The sequence below is a fragment of the Nicotiana tabacum genome, chromosome 4 (assembly GCF_000715075.1).
Source record: "Nicotiana tabacum cultivar K326 chromosome 4, ASM71507v2, whole genome shotgun sequence".
NCBI classification, from domain to species: Eukaryota; Viridiplantae; Streptophyta; class Magnoliopsida; order Solanales; family Solanaceae; genus Nicotiana; species Nicotiana tabacum.
The window spans coordinates 68,858,120-68,881,953 of record NC_134083.1 but is presented as its reverse complement, the minus strand read 5'-3'; the positions used below and the strand labels follow the sequence as shown (position 1 = coordinate 68,881,953).

At 37.6% G+C, this 23,834-nt stretch overlaps 1 protein-coding gene across 1 annotated transcript; it reads right to left on the bottom strand.

The window, feature by feature from the left end:
• Positions 1-14,786: 14,786 nt before the first annotated feature.
• LOC142179965 (secreted RxLR effector protein 161-like) lies at positions 14,787-15,116 on the bottom strand. Its single transcript, XM_075250870.1, has one exon. The coding sequence runs from the start codon at positions 15,114-15,116 to the stop codon at positions 14,787-14,789; it is 330 nt and encodes a 109-aa protein (XP_075106971.1).
• Positions 15,117-23,834: the final 8,718 nt, after the last annotated feature.

Below are 23,834 nucleotides of genomic sequence, written 5' to 3'. Positions count from 1 at the left end.
AATGTATATGGATATGTGTTTATTTATGCATTTTATTTAGAAAAGATTTCTAGTATGTTTACCGAATAATTATGATATAATAATGATATAATATATGCATTTTATTTAGAAAACATTACCGTGTATAATATTAAATGTATAACTTGAAATTTACATGCTAATTTTTGAGTATATAGCTGGTTTATTTATGTCAATGAATCTGAATAATGTAAAAGTGATTATATATTAAAATTCTCTTCTCCCTATAATCACTCTTTTTCTAATCCATGGAAACTGTTGTTATTTTTTCGCTCATGAGAATAAATGATAAATTTGGCTTGGTTTTTAATAAATATTGATTGTTTTTGTAATTGCCGTGGATAATTGGGGGGGTGGGGGTGGGGGTGGGGGGAGGGGGTGTGATGACCCAAAAGGCACATCTTTAAATTTAATAATTAATTCTGTGTTCTAAAACCTCGAAAAAAATACTATTTATCATTCCTCGACTTGTGTGCGCAGTGCGTATAATTTTCCGTAAAGTGTTTATATGAAAAATTGATTAAAATGTGAAATAAAGTTTTAAAACTCAACTAAGTTGACTTTGGTCAACATTTTGAACAAACAAACCCGGATTAGTATTTTGACAGTTCCGGTAGGTCCGTATCGTGATTTGAGACTCGGGCGTATGCCCGAAATTTAATTTTGAGTTCCCTAACTCAAGTTATGGCCATTTAACGAAAACTGGAAATTTAAAGGCTAAAATTTTTTAAAATTGACCACGGATTTGACTTTTTGATATCGGGGTCGGATTCTGATTCCGGAAGTTGGAGTAGGTCTATAATGTTGATTATGACTTGTGTGCAAAATTTGAGGTCAATCGGACGTGATTTGATAGGTTTCGGCATCGGTTGTAGAAGTTTAAAGATTTAAGTTCATTAAGCTTGAATTTGTGTGCGATTCGTGTTTTTGTTATTGTTTGATGTGGTTAGAGGGATCGACCAAGTTCGTATGGTATTTTAGGACGTGATGGTATCATGGTTGAGGTCCTGAATGGCTCGGGTGAGTTTCGGGGTGAGTTTTGAGCGAGTTCGGGCTTTTCGACACTCTAATGTTGTTCTGGGGTCTTTGGAAGTGCGGACCGCGCATTTTGGGAGTGCTGAGGCAAAGGGAAAGTGCGGACCTCAAGGGAATTGTGCGGACCGCACAATTTTGTGTGCGGCCGCACTTCAGGCCGCACTTCAGGAATTCTCAAATTCGTTGGTTCGATTTCGAAAGCTTATATCTTTTGATCTACAAGGAAATTTGGGTTGATTCAAAAACAAAATCTGTAGCCCTTTGTGTCTAGTTTTCAGAAAGGTAAAGAAGTCATCATTTGGACATCTGTAGATAAAATTATGGACAAAATACTAAAGCCTAGCAGTGTAGTCACAAGAGTGCGGTCGCACAATTTTTGTGCGACCGTAGAAGGTGGGATGTGCGGCCGCACTTGAAATTTTGCGGACCGCACATTGGAAGTTCAGAGGATGTACTATATAACCGAGGTTTAGGTTATTATTTTATTTTTAGACTTTGGGAGCTCGGTTTGGGACGATTTTTCGTGAGTTTTTCAAGAAATTTATTGGGGTAAGTGATTCTAACTCGGCTTTGGTCAATATACATGTATATATCACTGATTTTATCATTTAATTAGTACTCTGAGATGAAAATTTGGGAAACATTGTAGAAACTTCACAAACCACAAATTTAGGATTTGAAGGTCGAGCTGTGATCGGAATTGGCTAATATTGGTATGGTTGGCCTCATGAGTGAATGTGTGTTCATATTTTGTGACTTTTACCCGATTTCGAGACGTGGACCCGAGGAGGCTTTTTGGGTGTTTTTATAATTTCTTGCTTTAACTTTAATTTCATTAGCTAGATTAGTTTCTTGAAGCTATATTTACGTTATGTAATTGATTTGGCTAGATTTGGGCCACTTGGAGCCGGATATTCGTGGGAAAGTGTAACAACCTGACTTGTCATTTTAAAAATTAATGCCCTGTTCAACGACTTAAGGTCCCGGGCAATTTCATAATATGTATTATGACCCACGGGTGTGATCGAGTTTGATTTTCGGAAGATTTAGAATTTAATTGAAAGAGAAATTCTCATTTTGATGCTTAAATGGAAAGAGTTAACCAAAGAGTTGACTTTTGAGCAAACGACCTCAGAATAGAATTTTGATAATGTCAATAGCTTCGTATGGTAATTTCGGACTTAGGCGCGTGTTCAGATTTAGATTTGGAAGTCCGTAGGACAATTCGACGCATTTTGGCGAAAGTTGGAAAATAAACGATTTTCGAAAAGTACGATCGAAAGTTGAATTTTTGATAACGAGGTCGGAATCCGATTCTGGAAATTTGAATAGGTCTGTTAGGTCACTTATGACTTGTGTGCAAAATTTGAGGTCAATCGGACTTGATTCGATAGGTTTCGGCATCGAATGTTGAAGTTGAAAATTTCATAATAGACTAAAGTTTCAAATGAGTTCACTTAAGACCTAACTTCAAACGAACATACGTCTCTTGATATGAAGATTTATATGGTGTGTTATATTCAAACTAAAGGTCTATGTGTCTAGTTTCCAACGCTTCAAACCGTTCCTCATTTGGACATTCATACAAGAAGTTATGACCAAATTACCAAAGGCTGGAAAAATACAATTATGCGACCAATTATGCGATCGCAAAACAGTTATGCGATCGCAAAACTGCTTCTGCGACTGCAAACTGGTCGCAGAATGGACCAGGAGAGCCCAGTTCTAGGCACTGATTTTGCGATTAATTTTGCGGTCCGCATACCCATTCTGCTTTCCATTATGCGACCGCAGACCTGCTTTCGGAGGGTTAATTTTTCTATTTTCATAACCCGGCCCCATTTTGATAAATAGGCTTTAGGGCTTATTTTGGAGTGTTTTTATGAGGGTTTTAGGGAGAGGTAAGAGCATTTTAGAGAGACAAGGAGGGAACCTAATATTCTAATCATCCAATCTTCAAGAATCAAGGAAGTTAATCACAAGATCTTTATCAAAGAGGTAAGATTCAACCCCTAGTCTTCAATTTCGAGTTTGGGGTAAAAGATTGGTGATTGGGAGTATGATTATTGGGTGTAAGAGTATTATGTATATATGCTTGTACCAATAAGGTTTGTGGAAAGATTGTTGAGATCAAATAAGTAAAGATTAGGTTGTGGAATGAAGAAAATCTTGTAGAAGAATCTTGTAAACAAATTTGCACACCTAGTGTTTGATAAAATGCTCAAATGAGCTGAAACCATAAAAATCTTCCTAATTATGGTTCACTTTTGTTACGTTTATAAATAGGTTGAAGTTGCTAGGATTTACGGAACCTCGTAGTAATGTAAGGAAGGCTCAAGAAAGATTGGAGTCATCCGGAGGTCAATTCACGTGAGAAAACTATTTTGGAATATCGACCTAACTTCAAAAAGGTAAGTGTCTTGCTTAACCTCGAGTGGAGGAATTTTCCCTTAGGCATTGAGTCTTATATGCAATTTGTGTAATTTAAAACCATATACGCGAGGTGACGAGTACGTACTTGGTTTATATGTGCAAATTTTATTGAGTTAAAGTCTTGAGCATATTGTGTAGTAAATTAGATAATTGTTGGCATATATTTAATCATCTATTTGTCGTGCCCAAATCCTTGTTGTTGACTCTGTTGTTATATGAAAAGTTGATGTGATTATTATTTGACTATTTATGAAATTTTATGAATTTGCTGGTTTGATAATTATTGGAATTTAATTTCACTTTGAATTTTTTCTTCTACAAATAATTAATTAAATGAGCTTAAGAAGAGGTGTTTATATAATTATTGAAAATTTAGAGTTAATAAAGACTTTGCTTTATGTTGAGTAATTTCTATCTCTGTTGATTGTTTTTGAGTGTTGTACACATTGTGTGGAGCTTTCGACTATTTGTTGTGAAATTAATTGACTTGGTTGTATCTTTGGAATTTTGGTTGTAGCCATGTGGCAAATTGTGATATGAATTGATTTTGTTATGTTGCCATGATAATTTCCCGTGTAAATTATTGTGTTGTGTTAATTATTATTTTGAAGATATAATGGCGGCATTTCACCGTTGATATTATGTGGGTATAAGGGTGGCATTTCATTGTGTTTGTGTTTGTTGGAATATTGTCTGGGCGGAGCGATAAGGGTGGCAATAGGAGCGATAAGGGTGGCTATTGATATTGTCTGTGTGGAGCGATAAGGGTAGCTATAGGAGTGATAAGGGTGGCAATAGGAGCGATAAGGGTGGCTATTGTCAGGGACGATATGTGATGATGTGGGGTTGATGATTTTCATGTGATGTTGTGATATTCTTGTGTTTATTTTTATACCTTGTGCAATTTTTCTTATTGTTGGTAAATTGATGCTAATCTGATTTATGTTAAAATTGAGAGCATGTGGCTATTGCCAGGCGGATTATAAAATAGAATGTGGGCACGAGGTGCCGTGAGTAAATAATGAGGATATTGGCACGTGAATTGTCCGTGCAGTTGTGATATGAATTGTGGGCACGAGGTGTTGTGATTAAATGATAATGATATTTGGTACGTGAATTATCCGTGGAGTTGTGATATGAAATGAGAGCACGAGGTGCCGGGAAAAATATGATGATTTAATTATGGGCACGAGGTGGCATGAAAATATGAAAAATGGGTTGAGACCCGTGATTACGAAAAATATAGAAATGGGTTGAGACCCGTATTTTTATGATTATGAAACGAGGTGTCACATGGTGACTTTTTAATCGAAAGGATTGTATTCAAAATATTTATTTTAAAGGATTTTTATGTAGAAGGTATTATATGAAAGAATTATATTTGAAAGGTAATTATTTGAGAAAATTATATTTGAAAGAGAGTTATTTGAAAGAATTATATGTGAAAGACATTTATTTGAAGGATTTGATTTATTGTGTGTAATTGAATTTATTAATTTTTAAGCGATATTAATGGTATTCTTGTTGTCTGCTGTGCATATTACTGGTTATTTTATGTTACCCTTATTGTTATTTGCTTCCTATTATTTTGTATATTATATTGCACAGGCTATTAGACTAGTGAGTGTCTTGACTGTACCTCATCTCTACTCCACTGAGGTTAGTCTTTGATATTTACTGGGTACCGACCGTGGTGTACTCATACTACACTTCTGCATATTTTTTAGCAGAGCCAGGTATTGGAGTTATTGGGCTTGAGAAGAGTTAAAGCGGTATCGTAAGGATTCAAGGTAGAGCTGCTTGGTCGTCGCAGTCCCTTGGAGTCATTTTATTTCATTGTACTTTTAATTTTTAATCAAACAATACTGTATATCCGGTCCTCGTGATCATTCCATGTATTCAGTTAGAGTTCTTGACTTAGTACTACCACTCTTGGGAGGTTGTACATTCATATTTGTTCCGCGGTTAGTTTTGGTTACTTATTTAATTAAAAACAAAATGGCTCCAAAAAATAAATGTAATTGAAATCGGCTTACCTAGTCTTAGAGATTAGGTGCCATCACGATGCCTGTGGTGGGATTTTTGGGTCGTGACAAGTTGGTATCAGAGCTCTAGGTTCATATATTCTAGAAGTCACGAACGAGTCTAGTAGAGTCTTGCGGATTGGTACGGAGACGTCTGTACTTATCTTCGAGAGGCTACATAACTGTTAGGAAATTTCCATTTCTTTCATTCCTGTCGTGCGAAATTTGTTTAATTTGGAATTTGAACTTTTGTATCTCCATTCTCTCACAGATAGTGAGGACACGTGCTACTGGGTTAGCTGAGCAGGCATCTGCATATACTGCTTGGGCTGCAAGAGGCCGGTGCCGAGGTAGAGGTCGAGGAAGGACACGTGCTGCGACTAGATCACCTGTCAGAACAACAGTTGAGGAGCCACTAGTAGCTTCAGTTGGGGGACAGGTACCCGAAGCACCTGTTGGTACCCCAGGACTTCAGGAGACTTTAGCACAATTCCTGAGTATGTTTGGTATATTAACTCAGGCGGGATTGATCTCTGTTGCAACAAACGTTCCGCAGATTGGGGTAGTAGCTCAGACTCCTACCACAACTCCAGAGCAGCAGGTTCACGTTGGATAGGTTCCGGGTGTATTACCGGTACAACCTGTTATTCCGTTTCGGCCTGAGGTTAGGCCCGAGGCATCAGAAAAAGAACAAAAGAGACTTGAAAGGTTTAAAAAATATGATCCACCAACTTTCAGTGGCACAACTACAGAGGATGCCCAAGGATTTTTGGAAAAATTGTCACCGTATTCTCCGCACCATGGGTATTGTGGAAGTTAGCGGAGTTTCCTTTACTACATTTCAACTACCAGGCGCAACGTATCGGTGGTGGCAAATCTATGAAGAAGGTAGACTAGCCTATGCCACACCACTAACTTAGGCTTAATTTTTGGAAATATTCTTGAAAGAGTTTGTTCCCCAGACTCTCAAAGATGCGTGGTGCACAGAGTTTGAACGGTTGCGTCAGGGCACTATGACAGTGTCAGAATATGCTATTAGGTTTAGTGAGTTAGCCCGTCATGCACCTATCTTAGTTCCTACAATCAGAGAACGGGTTCGCAGATTCATTGAGGGGATCGATTATGATATTAAAATATGCATGGCTCGAGAGTTGCAAACTGATGCTCCATTTCAACAAGTAGTGGAGATTGCAAGGAAGATTGAGGGTGTTTTAGGCGAGGAAAGGGAGTCTAAGGAGGCCAAAAGGTCTCGAAGGTCTGGAGGATTCATTAGGTTTTACTCTTCAGCAAGAACCCATTTATAGCGGAGGCTCGAGCAGTCGGTCAGCTCAGTCCGCACATCAGATTACTCGGAGTTCTCCAGTTTACAGTGCACCACCGACACGAGATTCTTACAGTGGTTATTCCAGTTATCCAGCATAGACTCAGTATGAGCAGTCGCGACCTCAGAGGGGTTGTTATGAGTGTGGTGATACTAGGCATATCATGAGAGATTGTCCCGGACTTGGGAGGGATGGATTTCATCTGAACACTCCAGCCACAAGCTTTATTCCAGTTGATACTCCACATGCACAATCAGCTAGAGGTGGAGGACAGGCGGGTAGTGGGCGCTTAAGAGTTGGAGGCCCGACCCATTGATTTAATCACTATGATTTGGCTGAGGACAAAATACCAGATGGTGTTATTACAGGTACGATCCTGATTTTATTATAAAAGGATATTTTCCTTAATTTGATTCGGTTCTAAATATTGAGGTGAGTTCTCCCATTATGCTTCACTTATGGGTGAGTTTCGTAAATTTGTGAACCTCTTATATGTTTATCCCTATTGGGAGATTAAAAGATGTGAACCCATGTCTGTCATTTTATTTTTGGTACACCATTGAGGGCTATAAGCCCAAAAGTAATTTTTATTATTCATTATAGTGGGTTTAATGTGTTTCAGAATAATTGATTCTAATTTTTATGAATTATATGCCCTACCGGTAGGAGGATTCATTATATGTTGTGAAAATTACTTATGAAATATATTGAAAAGAAGAAAGAAAGGAAATTGAAAAATTCAGTTGGCACAATGTGCAACATACTTGTGATTCAGAGTTGAGGATGAGATCCTCGCATTTTTACATGATGTGAAATATTTAAACCGGGTTGCAAGCCGCGATGGAAGTTATGTAAGGACGAGGTCCTTGTGGTGAAATATTTGTGAGTTTAAAATTTTTCCTTTGTGAAATTTAATTGTACAATAGTATTAATAAGGAGTCATGCATGTTAGTCATATTTGATAATTATTGTATATTTTTTTGTGCATATTCTGCCATTTTCGTGCTGTAAACATTGAGTTTTAACCTATGAGATGAGTGCCAAGGTGACGTTAAATGTGACTCATTAATCCGAGTAAGCAATCATGAGGTCTTCATGCCTCACATTCTGTTGTCAGTGTTGTGAAAATTCGAAATGAGGTGGTGGTTAATATGAGATTAATTGATAATGCTGGAATAAATTATGAACGACTTTTAAGACCAGAGATGTGGTGATGAGCATACATATGATGTGCTTCAGGTCCTGATATAATTATGATAATGCAGTGCTTGTAATGCTGAGATTAGTGCTATTGATATACACATTGTGGTATTTTATTGGGTTATGGATGTGTTGTTAGGAGTTGTTTTGGTGTTACTCTGGCAGGTGGATAGGCCCAATTACAGGGGGGGACTCTGCCAAAATTTCTGAAAAATTTGGGAGTTAGTAAAATTTGGAGGATTGAGATTTGCAAAGGAAAATATAAATATGTTATGTGTTTGAGGGTGAATGATTCTAAGCGGGGAAGAGAATTTTTATTTTTAAGTACTTCAACACTATCAAGAAAGTTGATGTGTGCGTAGGCACGAGTTACTATAGCCAGTTAAGACTAATACCGTGTGTCGAAGTGAAAATCAGGCCTTTTGTAAATGATTGGAGAGTTAGGGAATTTGCTTTAAAGCTTATAAGAATGGAGAAAAGAAGTAATATCAATTGAGATGATGTCGTCAGACCCGTGTTAAATTTTGGGAACGTAGAATCACCCATAAGTATGTGTGTAAGAATACACATAGTAATTTAAAGTCCTCAGAAAGATTCTTGGCACGTTCGAGGACGAACGAATGTTTAAGAGGTGGAGAATGTAATGACCCGATTTGTCGTTTTAAGAATTAACGCCCCGTTCAACGACTTAAGGTCCCGTACAACTTCATAATATGTATTATGACCCGCGGGTATGGTCGAGTTTGATTTTCGGAAGATTTAGAATTTAATTGAAAGAGAAATTCTCATTATGAAGCTTAAATGAAAAGAGTTGACCAAAGAGTTGACTTTTGAGCAAACGACCTCTGAATAGAATTTTGATGATGTTAATAGCTTTGTATGGTGATTTCGGACTTAGGCGCGTGTTCGGATTTGGATTTGGAAGTCCGTAGGATAATTCGACGCATTTTGGCGAAAGTTGGAAAGTAGACGATTTTCGAAAAGTTCGATCGAAGGTTGAATTTTTGATAACAAGGTCGGAATCCGATTCTGAAAATTTGAATAGGTCTGTTAGGTCACTTATGACTTGTATGCAAAATTTGAGGTCAATCGGACTTGATTCGATAGATTTCGGCATCGAATGTTGAAGTTGAAAATTTCATAATAGACTAAAGTTTCAAGTGAGTTCACACAAGATCTAATTTCAAACGAGCATACATCTCTTGATATGAAGATTTATATGGTGTGTTACCTATGAAACGAAAGATCTATGTGTCTAGTTTCCAACGCTTCAAACCGTTCGTCATTTGGACATTCCTACAAGAAGTTATGACCAAATTACCAACGGCTGGAAAAATACAATTCTACGACCAATTATGCGATCACAAAACTGCTTCTACGACCGCAAACTGGTCGCAGAATGAACCAGAAGAGCCCAGTTCTGGGCATCGATTTTGCGAACAATTTTGCGGCCCGCATACCTATTATGTTTTCTATTATGCGACCGCAGACCTGCTTTCGGAGGGTTAGTTTTTCTATTTTCATAACCCGACCCCATTTTGATAAATAGGCTTTGGGGCTTATTTTGAGGTGTTTTTATGAGGGTTTTAGAGAGAGGTAAGAGCATTTTAGAGAGAGAAAGAGGGAACCTATCTAATCATCCAATATTCAAGAATCAAGGAAGAAAATCACAAAATCTTCATCAAAGAGGTAAGATTCAACCCCTAGTTTTCAATTTCGAGTTTGGGGTAAAAGATTGGTGATTGGGAGTATGATTCTTGGGTATAAGAGTATTATGTATATATGCTTGTACCAATAAGGTTTGTGGGAAGATTTTTGAGATCAAATAAGTAAAGATTGGGTTGTGAAATGAAGAAAATCTTGTAGAAGAACCTTGTAACCAAATTTGCACACCTAGTGTTTGATAAAATGCTCAAATGAGCTGAAACCATGAAACTCTTCCTAATTATGATTCACTTTTGTTATGTTTATAAATAGATTAAAGTTGCTAGGATTTCCAGAATCTCGTAGTAATGTAAGGAAGGCTCAAGAAAGATTGGAGTCGTCCGGAGGTCAATTCACGTGAGAAAGCTATTTTGGAATATCGACCTAATTTCAAAAAGGTAAGTGTCTTACTTAACCTCGAGTAGGTGAATTTTTCCTTTGGCATTGAGTCTTATGTGCAATTTATGTAATTTAAAATCATGTACGCGAGGTGACGAGTACGTACTTGGTTTATATGTGCAAATTTTATTGAGTTAAAGTCTTGAGTATATTGTGTAGTAAATTGGATAATTGTTGGCATATATTTAATCATCTATTTGTCGTGCCTAAATCCTTGTTGTTGACTATGTTGTTATATGAAAAGTTGATGTGATTATTATTTGACTATTTATGAAATTTTATGAATTTGCTGGTTTGATAATTATTGGAATTTAATTTCACTTTGAATTTTTTCTTCTACAAATAATTAATTAAATGAGCTTAAGAAGAGGTGTTTATATAATTATTGAAAATTTGGAGTTAATAAAGACTTTGCTTTATGTTGAGTAATTTCTATCTATGTTGATTGTTTTTGGGTGTTGTACACATTGTGTGGAGCCTTCGACTATTTGTTGTGAAATTAATTGACTTGGTTGTATCTTTGGAATTTTGGTTGTAGCCATTGGGCAAATTATGATATGAATTGATTTTGTTATGTTGCCGTGATAATTTTCCGTATAAATTGTTGTGTTGTGTTAATTATTATTTTGAAGATATAAGGGTGGCATTTCACCGTTGATATTATGTGGGTATAAGGGTGGCATTTCATTGTGTTTGTGTTTGTTGGAATATTGTCTGGGCGGAGCGATAAGGGTGGCAATAGGAGCTATAAGGGTGGCTATTGATATTATCTGTGCGGAGCGATAAGGGTGGCTATAGGAGTGATAATGGTGGCAATAGGAGCGATAAGGGTGGCTATTGTCAGGGACGATATGTGATGATTTGGGGTTGTGGGGTTGATAATTTTCATGTGATGTTGTGATATTCTTGTGTTTATTTTTATACCTTGTGCAATTTTTTTTATTTTTGGTAAATTGATACCAATCTGATTTATGTTGAAATTGAAAGCCTGTAGCTATTGCCAGGCGGATTATAAAATAAAATGTGAGCATGGGGTGCCGTGAGTAAATAATAAGGATATTGGCACGTGAATTGTCCGTGCAGTTGTGATATGAATTGTGGGCACGGGGTACTGTGATTAAATGATAATGATATTTGGTACGTGAATTATCTGTGCAGTTGTGATATGAAATGAGGGCACGAGGTGCCGGGGGAAATATGATGATTTAATTATGGGCACGAGGTGGCGTGGAAATATGAAAAATGGGTTGAGACCCGTGTTTACGAAAAATATGAAAATGGGTTGAGACCCGTATTTTTATGATTATGAAACGAGGTGTCACATGGTGACTTTTTAATTGAAAGGATTATATTCAAAATATTTATTTGAAAGGATTTTTATGTAGAAGGTATTATATGAAAGAATTATATTTGAAAGGTAATTATTTGAGAAAATTATATTTGAAAGAGAGTTATTTGAAAGAATTATATGTGAAAGACATTTATTTGAAGGATTTGATTTATTGTGTGTAATTGTATTTATTAATTGTTAAGCGATATTAATGGTATTCTTGTTGTCTTCTGTGCATATTACTGGTTGTTTTATGTTGCCCTTATTGTTATCTGCATGTCTGCGTGTCTTAATTGCTTATGTGAACTCTGTGCAGCATGCTTAGTGAATTTCATGCTTCTTCTTTGACTGGTACTTAGTCTAAATCGTAAGATTTCGTGATGTAGTTGTATTTCTATTATTTGCACTGCGTATTTACTTTGGGACTAGGAAACGGTATTCCGGTAGATCCCCCATGTTCTGCATATTTACTTTGGGACTACGGAATGGTATTCCGGTAGATCCCCCCTGCTCTGCATATTTACTTTGGGACTACGAAACGGTATTCCGATAGATCCTCCCCCCTCCCCCCTATTTTTGCACATTTATGTTTGGGACGACGGGACGGTATCCTGGGAGATCCCCTGTTGTTATTTTTGTGTACTGAGCTATTGACTTGTTATGATTTCATTCTTGTTAAATTTCAGTACATTTTTTTACTGCAATATTTTATTTTATCTTTTGTTATTATTTATACGCCAGTAGGGCCTTGGCCTGACCTCCTCACTACTCGACCGAGGTTAGGCTTGGCACTTACTGGGTACCGATTGTGGTGTACTCATGCTACTCTTCTGCACATATTTTTCGTGTGCAGATCCAGATACCCCTTATCAGTCCCACTATCAGTGAGTCGGGACAGCTTTGGAGACTTCAAAGTATATCTGTCGCGTCCGCAGATCTCGGAGTCCCCTTCTACTCTTCCCCATGTCTATTATCTTTTGTATTTTCTTTTGATAGACTCTGATGTATAGAGACACTAGATTTTCCTTCCGTATTTTGTAATTCACGATATTCCAGATTTTTGGAATGCTATGTAGTATACTAAGGAGTTGGTTATTGTACATGCCAAGCGGCATAGTATTCAGTTATGGTGTTATTGCTACAGTTAGTTGTTGAATTTATGTTTTTATTTTATTATTCCGCAAATGTTAGGCTTACCTAGTCACAGAGACTAGGTGCCGTCACGACGTCATACAGAGGAGAAATTGGGTAGTGACTAGTTGGTATCAGAGCTCTAGGTCTGTAGGTGTCGTGAGTCATAAGCTAGTTTATTAGAGTCTCGCGGATCGATACAAAAACGTCTGTACTTATCTTCGCGAGGCTATGGAACAGTTAGGAATATTTCACTACTTTGATTCCTATAATTTTTAATAAATCTGCTATTTTTAAAAAATAAATCAATTAATAATGTTACTCGTTAAAAAATAATTCTTAACTAGTGATCGACAATGTAAAAGTCTCTTTAATATATTTTAATTAAAAAAATCTAGTAATTTAAATTATGTGGATAATTACAAGTTTTTACTAGTGATTTATCTTTCAAGAAAAAAAAAGAGGAGATCTTTTTGTTATCATAAGATTATTCCAAGTTCGTTTATACTTCCAATTATATTTGGTATTTACTCCACTATAATACCATCTAGTAACGTTGTTGCAAAGCAAATCAAACTAGTCAATAAGTTTTTTCTTCTTCTTTTGTGTGTGTTGTGTGTTAGCGGACTAATGAAGCTTGCACCTCACTCAAATGAATAAGCTACAGGCTGTCTTAAATACAATTGTTTTTTTTTTTAATAAAAAAAAATCTAAGCAGGCTTGAGTCACTGTCAACTAGACTCAAATTTTATTTGAGCTTATAAAGTATAAATACTTATTCGAACAATACAATCAGCAAGCCTGATTACCACCATTTTACCGAATTCAACTTCTATTTATAATTAAACTGATTTTCTTCATCATTATTGGTGCTTTTGCTATTTAACTGAAAGTCTAATTTCCATGTAATTACCAAGTTTAAATCAATTATCAGTACTCCAATATTTAACTTAGACAATCAAACTAAGCAGGGATAGTGATCCCATTTCTACCTCAGTTTGATAGTCTTTTGTCCATATTTCATTAGAGGAGAAGGGGAAGAAGAAGGGGACATTAGTATTTTCAGTTTCTTGATTATAAACTTGAATAATCTAATTCATGTTATTCCAATAATTTCAAGATCATGGAACTTCATGGTTTTCACAATAACACATAACTACAGTAGTTTATTCAAGAATAACATATCAGAATCTATGACGAGTTTTTCTTGAACTTGTGCGGAATTGCTTTAATCTTGAATTTGATAGGACTGATCTCTCTCTCTCTCTCTTTTCCTTCACTTACAGAAAACATCTGATGGAAAACGTTATTCCTTAATTGGCAGAGAGAGAGGACCCTTATAAAAGAGAGTTTCATTTAAGCAGTTATTTTTACGTTCCATCAACGTGAAGGAGTTGAGTAATTTTAAAACCACTAGGTAACTTCCCATCCTTAATAGGATTTAATATATTATTATCATTAAATTTATTAAACCAAATAAATGCCATGTGGGCCACAATTTACATTCTCCCACTTGGCACACATTCTTAAACGTTTAATAAATAATCATCATGTGCAGAATTAACATTAAATCCAACATCATTAGTCATTATTAAGAAATAAACTAATATAAGTCATGGCAGTTATATATCATTTTATTCAACATAATCCCTTCCATGTACTATGTTATTAGTCTATCACCCAATACAACATTTAAAATTACGTAATTGGTCCAAAAATTGTGATTAGAATATCTTTATCTAAGCCAGATCCTGTTATTTTTATTCTCAACGTAATGTATACAAGAGAAAACAGAAAATAATAGAAACATACACGTAAATGAGCTCAAAGTGTCAATTGCATAAACATAAAAAAGTTTTTATGTAAATTCATACATTGCTATCAATAATGCCCCATTCTTTCAACATGTTCTATAAATGTTTTGGGCGGTAATCCTTTCGTCAAAGGATCGGGAATCATAAATTTAGTGGTAATATGTTCAATTGACACTTTATGTTTCTGGACTTCTTCTTTGACGACAAAGTATTTCACTTCCATATGCTTAGCACCCTTTAAATACTTGTCGTTCTTAGAGAAGAAGACTGTTGCAGAATTATCACAATAAATTTTTCGCGGTTTGGCAATATTGTCGGTTAGTCCAAGTCCTGAAATAAAGTTTCGCAGCCCATTAGCCTGAACTGTAGCCTCAAATCATGCCACAAATTCAGCTTCCATAGTGGATGCAGCTATAACAGACTGTTTCGTACTCTTCCATGATATTGCTCCTCCGATTAACAGGAATAAATAACCAAATGTAGATTTTCTTGTATCCATACAACCAGCATAATCTGAATCTGAATATCCAATCACGTCAAGATGATCAGCTCTTCTATAAGCGAGCATATAATCTTTCGTTCCTTGCAAGTATCGTAACACTTTCTTTGCAGCCTTCCAGTGGTCTATCCCTGGATTACTTTGATATCTGCCCAGCATTCCAACAGCAAAACTAATGTCTGGTCTCGTACATATATGGGCATACATTAAGCTACCAACTTAGATACATAAGAAATATCTTTCATTTGCATATGTTCCAATTCATTCTTTGGACATTGGATGAGACTAAATTTATCTCCTTTCTGAATTGGAATGGGACTTGGTGATTCCATTATAAATCTCTCTAACACTTTATTAATATAGGCTTTTTGAGATAACTCCAATAATCCTTGTGATCTATTTCGGAATATTTCTATCCCGATCATGTAGGATGCCTCTCCTATATCTTTCATTTCAAAGTTGTTAGAAAGAAATTTTTTGGTGTCATGCATCATACCAAGATCATTAGTAGCAAGCAATATATCATCAACATACAAGACTAACATAATAAACTTACTCCCACTGACCTTCAGATATATACACTGATCAACAGTGTTTTTCTTGAATCCAAAGGTGACAATAATTTCGTTAAATTTAAGATACCACTGTGGGAAGCTTATTTAAGTACGTATATTGATTTCTTAAGTTACACACCATGTGTTCCTTTCCTTTAACGGCAAACCTCTCTGGTTGATCTATATAAACTTCTTCCTCTAAATTTCCATTCAAAAAGGTGATTTTTACATCCGTTTGATGTAGCTCTAAATCATAATGAATGACCTACTAAAGCCATTATAATTCTAAGTGAATCCTTTCTAGAGACCGGTGAAAATGTCTCTTTATAGCCAATGCCATCTTTCTGCGTAAAACCTTTGGCAACAAGTCTCGCCTTATGACGTTCGATGTTGCCATTTGAGTCGCGTTTGGCCTTAAAGACCCATTTACACCCGAATCTTTTGCAACCTTATGGTAATTTAATAAGGTCACAAATCTAATTTTATTTCATAGACTTCAACTCATCTTTCATAGCATCTAACCATTTATCAGAATTATTACTTTTAATGGCTTGTGAAAATGAAACTGATCATCATCAATTCCAAAGTCAATTTATGGCTCATGTTGATAAACTAAATAATCATCTGAAATGACAGATCTCATTTGTCTTTGAGACCTTCTTAATGCTACTTCTTGTGGTTCATCTACTGTATGTTCATTAACTACAACTTCATTGTTAGTAGTAGTATTATTTATTTGTTGTTCTTGCTGATTGTTAGGTTATACAACAACTTCAGGAACAACAAGTTTAGAAGAAATGCAGGGCAAAGGAACTTGCACCCTGACTTCTTTAATTTCCACATAACGTGGTTTTTCACTCCCACTAACTTCACCATTCTCAATGAACCTAGCATTTTCAGTTTAAACTATTCTCATACTGTGATTAGGACAGTAAAATTTATACTCTTTTCTTGTGGATTATAAATTCTTATTTCTGTCGGACAATCCCAAACATGCAAGTGCCTCAAACTAGGTTTCCTACTAGTCCAAAGTTCAAAAGGAGTCTTTAGAACTGCTTTACTAGGAACCCTATTTAGCAAGTATACGACAGTTGTCACACCATTTTGTTGTGGTGTGATAGTTGATAAGTGTAGATTTTGACTACTTATTAGCATCTTTTTGCTTTCATTTTAGTTCAAAAGTGCTTAATTGTATTCCTGTAAACTGATAAAATGTGCTTAATTACAGAAAATTGGAAGATGAGCTCCCAAGATGAAATTCAACTCAAGAAGGAGTGATTTGAACTCAAGGACAAAAAACAGGCACAAAAGCTCACAAGTGCGGACCATAGATTATCATTTGCGGCCGCAGGATGTGAAGAAACGACCATTAGAGAAGTGTGAAAAGTGCGGTCCTCACATGAAATGTGCGGCCGCAGAAACTGGATAAGAGCAAAAGTTCAGAGAACCTACATCTCAAGTTCAACAAAAGTGCGGACCGCACAATTATTGTGCGGCCGCAGAAGAATAGTTATGCGGCCGCAATCACATTTGAGCAGATCGCAGAAGAGCAAGGTGCAGCCGCAGACACATTTGTGCGGACCGCAGATTCCTACTCCTATCAAGCTAAAAAAAAGTGCGGACCGCACATGGAATTGGGCGGCCGCAGAACCTCCAAAAGGGCATTTTTGTCCGAAAATTCTAGCTTTGTATAAGTAGAACAGTTTCACTTTATTAGGTTAAGTTTTGACATCAGCTGCTACATTATACGGTTTCTGTTACTCTTTTAGTAGTTTTTGCTATTTAGAGCTTTTTGAATATTGATTTCATCATTTTAATTATTAATATGGGTTTAATTATCATTTCTTCTTCTATTTCTTCTATCTTAAGCATGAGTAGCTAGATTTTCACTAGGGTTGTGACCCAACCCTAGATTGTAATCTTAATGGGTGTTTGATTTATTGCTTGTTTATGGTTGAGTGTTTATTATTTAGCCTTGTTCTTGCTTTTAATTGTAGAATTAATGGTTACAAATATTAGTTCATGCCTATTTGACTTGGTCTCTACTTGAGAAAGAGAGACTTAGTCTAGAAAAACTTGGCTAACAAGAAATTAGGTAAATCGAGAGATTGATAGTCCCAATTAAAGGTGATGTTTGGCATATTTCGATATGTGTTGATGTTACTTTACCCATGTTTTAACCACTTCTTGATGTTATTTAATCTTTAAAACTCCCAACATGGTGTAATTATTGGTTTGATGACTAATTAAGTTATGTGTGACGATTTAAGGTATTCGGAGTGCAAAATATGAAGAAAAGGTGGTTTAGCCAGAGGAAGAAGGGTTGGATGCGTCGCATCCAACCTAGGAAAACATCATCCTGCGTGCAACCTTAGCAGTGAAGTTGGGCCATAGCGTTCGCCATCGCGTGCGAAACTGGGAAGTAGAAGAGAAGGCTGGATGCGTCGCGTCTACCCTCACATGCAAAGTTAAGAAATGGAGGACGAGGTGGATGCGTCGCATCCGCCTTAGCATCAACCCCTGAAGCCGATTTGGACTAGAGTTAGGAGAACTCTAGATTACAACTTTTGGACGCAATATATAAGCTTTAAAACGCCTCTTGTAGAGGAGAGAGACGGGGGAAGAGAAGAAAAAAGGCTATAACCAAGTTCAAAGACCACGGAATTCGTCTGGAGTTTTATCCTTTCTTTCTTTTATTGATTTTTATGCAATCTTATGAAATTTGGGATGATTGCCTGAATATGAGTGGCTAAGAACCCTATTATTTTAGGGTCATGGGTATACATGAATATTGATGTTTGAAGTTTAATTTGACGACGTTGGGTTTATTATATTGGGTTGTTTATTTAATTCTGTTTCTAATTATTTTGCTGAGTAATTAACAGTGAAATACTATCTACGAATCTAGAGTTGAACTCGAAAGTGGGAACCCTAGACTGCATATAGAAGTAAATAGAGTAAGTTTTCAAAACCCGGGCATCGGGGAAAGGATTCGCGATTAGGATAGACATATACCTAATTGCCTTACTCGGTTAAAATACAGGAATTGTAAATGAGTTCTTGTTAAACTTAATTCCATAGACATATAGGTATTAAGTTAACTTGAGCATGCGAGTAAGAACTCGACAGATTCTTACGAGTGAAATTAACCCTGTGAATCAACAATTCAGATAAATCAATTAGCTATTTTAAAATACGAATGCAACATGAATGTTAGATGACCCGTGACCCTGGAATATTATATCCTATTGATTGTTGAACAAAACTATTTAAGTGTTGTGTTGAATTCTTAGCGATTCATTATTTGATCGTCCGTAGGTAGTAAGTTAGAAAATTATATATTTTGTTAGAAATATCTTGAATCAATAAGCTATTCGAGTTTGAATTAGTCAAAGTTAATCATAAGTCTTCGTGGGAACGATACTTTATTCACTACTTTATTACTTGACGACCACGTATACTTGCGTGAGTGTGTTTGGCCGTAATAAGTTTTTGGCGCCGTTGCCGGGGACTTAGAAATTAGCTACGTGACTAAGTTAAGCTTTTATTAGATATTTGTTTTCAAGTTTTAATTTTCAGTTTGCCTGGTTTGTGTCAACGCAGGGTCTTCTCTCGAATGCAGAGGAGTAGAAGTGCAAACAACCTCATTCCTCTTGATCCAGAAATCGAACAAACACTACATAGAGTGAGAAGGGAACACGAAGCTAGAACGAGAATAGAAAGAGAGTTGGACATCGCAGTCCAACCACAGCCAATAGATATGGCAGGCAATGAAGAGCGTCCGGTAATTGAAGCCGCAAGGCCCAATCTTGCGAATATGACTCAGGCTATTGTGAAGCCTGATATCACTGGGCATTTTGAACTCAAACAGTACATGGTACAGCTGATTCAGTCCACAGGACAATATGTGGGTCTATCTCATGAGGACCCGCAGAGGCATATTCAGAACTTCTTGGAAATCACGGACACTTACAATTATCCGAACGTCTCCAAGGACTATGTCAGGCTGACACTATTCCCTTTTTCACTGTTGGGGGAAGCTAAAGAATGGTTGCAAAAGGAGCCCGCGAACTCTATCCACACTTGGGATGATCTAGCAAGGAAATTCCTGATCAAGTTTTTCCCAACTAAGAAGACAAAGTCGCTGAGGAGCCAAATTCTTGGGTTCCAACAACGGGATGGCGAGACACTTCGTCAAGCTTGGGAAAGATACAAGAAGCTACTCAGAGACTGCCCGCATCATTGTCAAACTGATGAGGTATTGGGTCACACTTTTGTTGATGGGTTAGATGAAGCATCAAAGATGAATCTTGACTCAGCTTGTGGGGGTAGTTGCATGGCAAGACCGTATAGTGAAATACAACTCTTGCTAAATAATTTCACTGCTAATGACCATAATTGGCAAGGAGAGGGGGATTCACGAAGGGGAATTAAACAGAAGGCCGCCGGTTTGATTGAGCTTGATGACTTTTCCGCCATGAGAGTCGATATAGCAAAATTGGCAAATCAGATGAATAGAATGACAACACAACAAATGCAACATGTACAACAGATGTCTATTTGTTGTGAACTATGCGGAGACAGTCATATGATTGACATGTGCCCCACGAATCCTGAATCTATATACTATGTGGGGCAACAAAACAGAGGTCCTATGAATCAACATGCGCAATATGGGAACACTTACAACCCAAACTGGAGGAATCATCCTAACTTCTCATGGGGCGGAAGTCAACAGAATCAGTATAGGCCTCAAGGGAATTTTACTCAACCTCAGAAGCCACCCCAACAAATGGAAGAAAGTACGAATGACTTGCTGAAAAAGTTGTTGCTAGACAATCAACAGCTCAGGACCGATTTCAGAAATCTTGAGAGGCAAATGGGGCAGTTAGCAGCAAACCAAAATACTAGACCTACAGGCTCACTTCCCAGTGATACAGAGAAGAACCCTCAAGTTAATGCAGTTACACTTAGAAACGGGAGGGAACTAGAGGAAGTGCCAAGGAAGATAAAAGAAAAACCTATACCTGGGGGGAGTTGACACCTAAGGCAACACAAGAGTCAAAGGAAGATGATGCAGGTTCAGAGCGAATGGAGGTTACAAGGCCACCACCACCTTTCCCCCAAAGATTGCAGAAAAGGAATGACGATCGCATGTTCAACAAATTTCTCTCCATGTTGAGTCAGGTTCAATTAAATATTCCATTAGTGGATGTACTTCGTGAAATTCCAAAGTACGCTAAGTACATAAAAGACATAGTGGCTCATAAGAGGAAATTGACTGAGTTCGAGACGGTTGCACTTACTGAGGAGTGCACATCAAGGGTCCAAAACAAGCTTCCCCAAAAGCTTAAGGATCCTGGCAGCTTCACCATTCCAGTACAAATCGGTAATATTGACGTGAGACGTGCTCTGTGTGATTTGGGTGCAAGCATAAATCTGATGCCTTTATCCTTGTTTAAGCAATTAGGTCTGGGAGCTCCGAGACCAACCACCGTGATGTTGCAATTAGCTGATAGGTCCATAGCCTACCCCGAAGGAGTGATTGAAGATGTGCTGCTGCAAATTGGAAAATTCATCTTCCCAGCTGACTTCATTATTCTAGACTTCGAGGCTGATGAACAAGTTCCAATCATATTGGGACGACCTCTCTTGGCTACTGGCGATGCAATAATTAAAGTGAGAGAAGGGAAAATGATTATGAGAGTGGACAACGAGGAAGCAGTCTTCAATGTCTACAAAGCAATCCAACTTCCCCGCCACTATGAGGAGCTCTCTATGATATATGTGGTGGAGGTGGATGAGAAACTTCTTGACACGAGTGTATATCTAGACGACTGTTTAGAAAAAGCAATCATGACGTTTGATATCTTGGAGATGGATGATGAGGTTGAGGAGATGATGCATATCCTAGATACATCATGTGGTTACATGCAAGGAATAATCCCGTTTGAGCCCCTGAATAGGCCAAGTGGCCCCCCACCAAAGCCGTCAATTGAAAAAGCTCCAAATTTGGAACTTAAACCCCTACCCCCTCACCTTCAATATGCTTATTTGGGAAGTTCTGACACTTTACCTGTTATTATTTCTGCTCACTTGTCTAAATTACAGGAAGAAAAGCTATTAAGGGTGCTACGTGAGCACAAGCGAGCAATTGGGTGGACAATGTCTGACATTAAAGGCATTAGTCCAGCTTTCTGCATGCACAAAATCCTCATGGAGGACGGACACAAGCCAAGTGTAGAACACCAACGCCGACTAAATCCAATCATGAAAGAAGTGGTAAGAAAAGAAGTGATTAAGTGGCTTGATGCAGGTATTGTATTTCCAATCTCTGATAGTAAATGGGTAAGCCCCGTTCAATGTGTGCCGAAGAAAGGGGGGATAACCGTAGTAGTTAATGAAAATAATGACTTAATTCCTACAAGAACTGTCACTGGATGGAGAATTTGCATAGATTACAGAAAACTGAACAATGCCACCCGGAAAGACCACTTTCCCCTTCCTTTTATTGACCAAATGCTTGATAGATTAGCTGGCCAGGAATACTACTGTTTCCTGGACGGTTATTCAGGGTATAATCAGATTGCTATAGCCCCAGAAGACCAAGAGAAAACTACATTTACATGTCCTTATGGCACGTATGCGTTCAAGAGAATGCCCTTCGGTCTTTGTAATGCACCTGCGACTTTTCAAAGGTGTATGATGGCTATTTTCACTGACATGGTTGAAAGATTTGTAGAAGTATTCATGGACGATTTTTCTGTGTTTGGATGTTCTTTTGATAGTTGTTTGATGAACCTTGATAAAGTGCTAGCTAGGTGTGAAGAGACGAACTTGGTGCTAAACTGGGAAAAGTGCCATTTCATGGTACGTGAAGGTATAGTTTTGGGGCACAAGGTTTCAAAAGATGGTCTACAGGTGGATAAAGCAAAGGTGGAAACGATTGAAAAATTGCCCCCGCCGACATCCATCAAAGGCATTCGCAGTTTCTTGGGTCATGCAGGTTTTTATCGTCGTTTCATTAAAGATTTTTCGAAAATTTCTTCCCCTTTGTGCAGGCTTCTAGAGAAAGATGTTACCTTCAAGTTTGATAATGCATGTCTGAAAGCATTTGAGGAGCTGAAGGTAAGATTGGTGACTGCACCAATTATCATTGGCCCCGATTGGGCACAACCATTTGAGTTGATGTGCGATGCAAGTGACATAGCAATTGGAGCGGTGTTGGGGCAAAGGAGGGATAAAATCTTTCACTCCATTTATTATGCAAGCAAAACTATGAATCCAGCTCAGATGAATTATACAGTGACTGAAAAGGAGTTGCTTGCAGTGGTGTGGGCGTTTGACAAGTTCAGATCCTATCTAGTGGGAACCAAAGTCATCGTCTACACAGATCATTCAGCTATCAGATACTTATTTGAAAAGAAAGACGCCAAGCCGAGGCTGATTCGTTGGGTCCTCCTCTTGCAAGAATTTGACTTAGAGATCCGAGATCGAAAAGGGACAGAAAATCAAGTGGCCGATCATTTGTCCAGATTAGAAAGTCGGGACCATGTAGCTGAAGGAGGGTCAATTAAAGAAACATTTCCGGATGAGCAAATATTAGCAGTCACCTCAGGTGAAGCCCCATGGTATGCAGATTATGTGAATTTTATCGTAAGTGGGGTGACGCCACTAGAATGGACAGCTGACAATAGAAGAAGATTCCTACATGATGTAAGGTTCTACGTGTGGGATGAGCCATTCCTATATAGGCAGTGTGCAGATCAGTTGGTGAGAAGGTGTGTTCCTGAGGAAGAGATGAAGGCTATACTACATGACTGCCATGCGTCACCATATGGAGGTCATCACGGCGGGGATAGAACCACCCAAAAAGTGCTACAATCAGGTTTTTATTGGCCAAAATTGTTTAAGGATGCACATGCCTTCGTTAAAAATTGTGATAGATGCCAAAGAACTGGAACTATCACGAGGAAGCACGAGATGCCCTTGCAAAATATTCTGGCGGTAGAACTTTTTGATGTTTGGGGGATTGATTTTATGGGACCATTCCCATATTCTAACGGGCACAGATACATCTTGGTGGCGGTCGACTATGTTTCTAAGTGGGTAGAGGCCATTGCTCTTCCTACTAACGACGCAAAGGTTGTGGTAGGCTTTGTAAAGAAGCACATCTTCACATGTTTTGGGACTCCAAGAGTGTTGATAAGCGACGGGGGAACTCACTTTTGTAACAAACTGCTGAATAATATTCTTGCAAAATACGGAGTCAAGCACAAAGTTTCCACTGCCTATCATCCCCAAACGAGTGGTCAAGTAGAAGTTTCCAACAGAGAGGTCAAGCAGATTTTGGAAAAGACAGTAAGTATGA

Bases quoted from the DNA above. Each gene is read 5' to 3' on its own strand.
- LOC142179965 (XM_075250870.1), bottom strand. From the start codon at position 15,116: ATGTATGCCCATATATGTACGAGACCAGACATTAGTTTTGCTGTTGGA.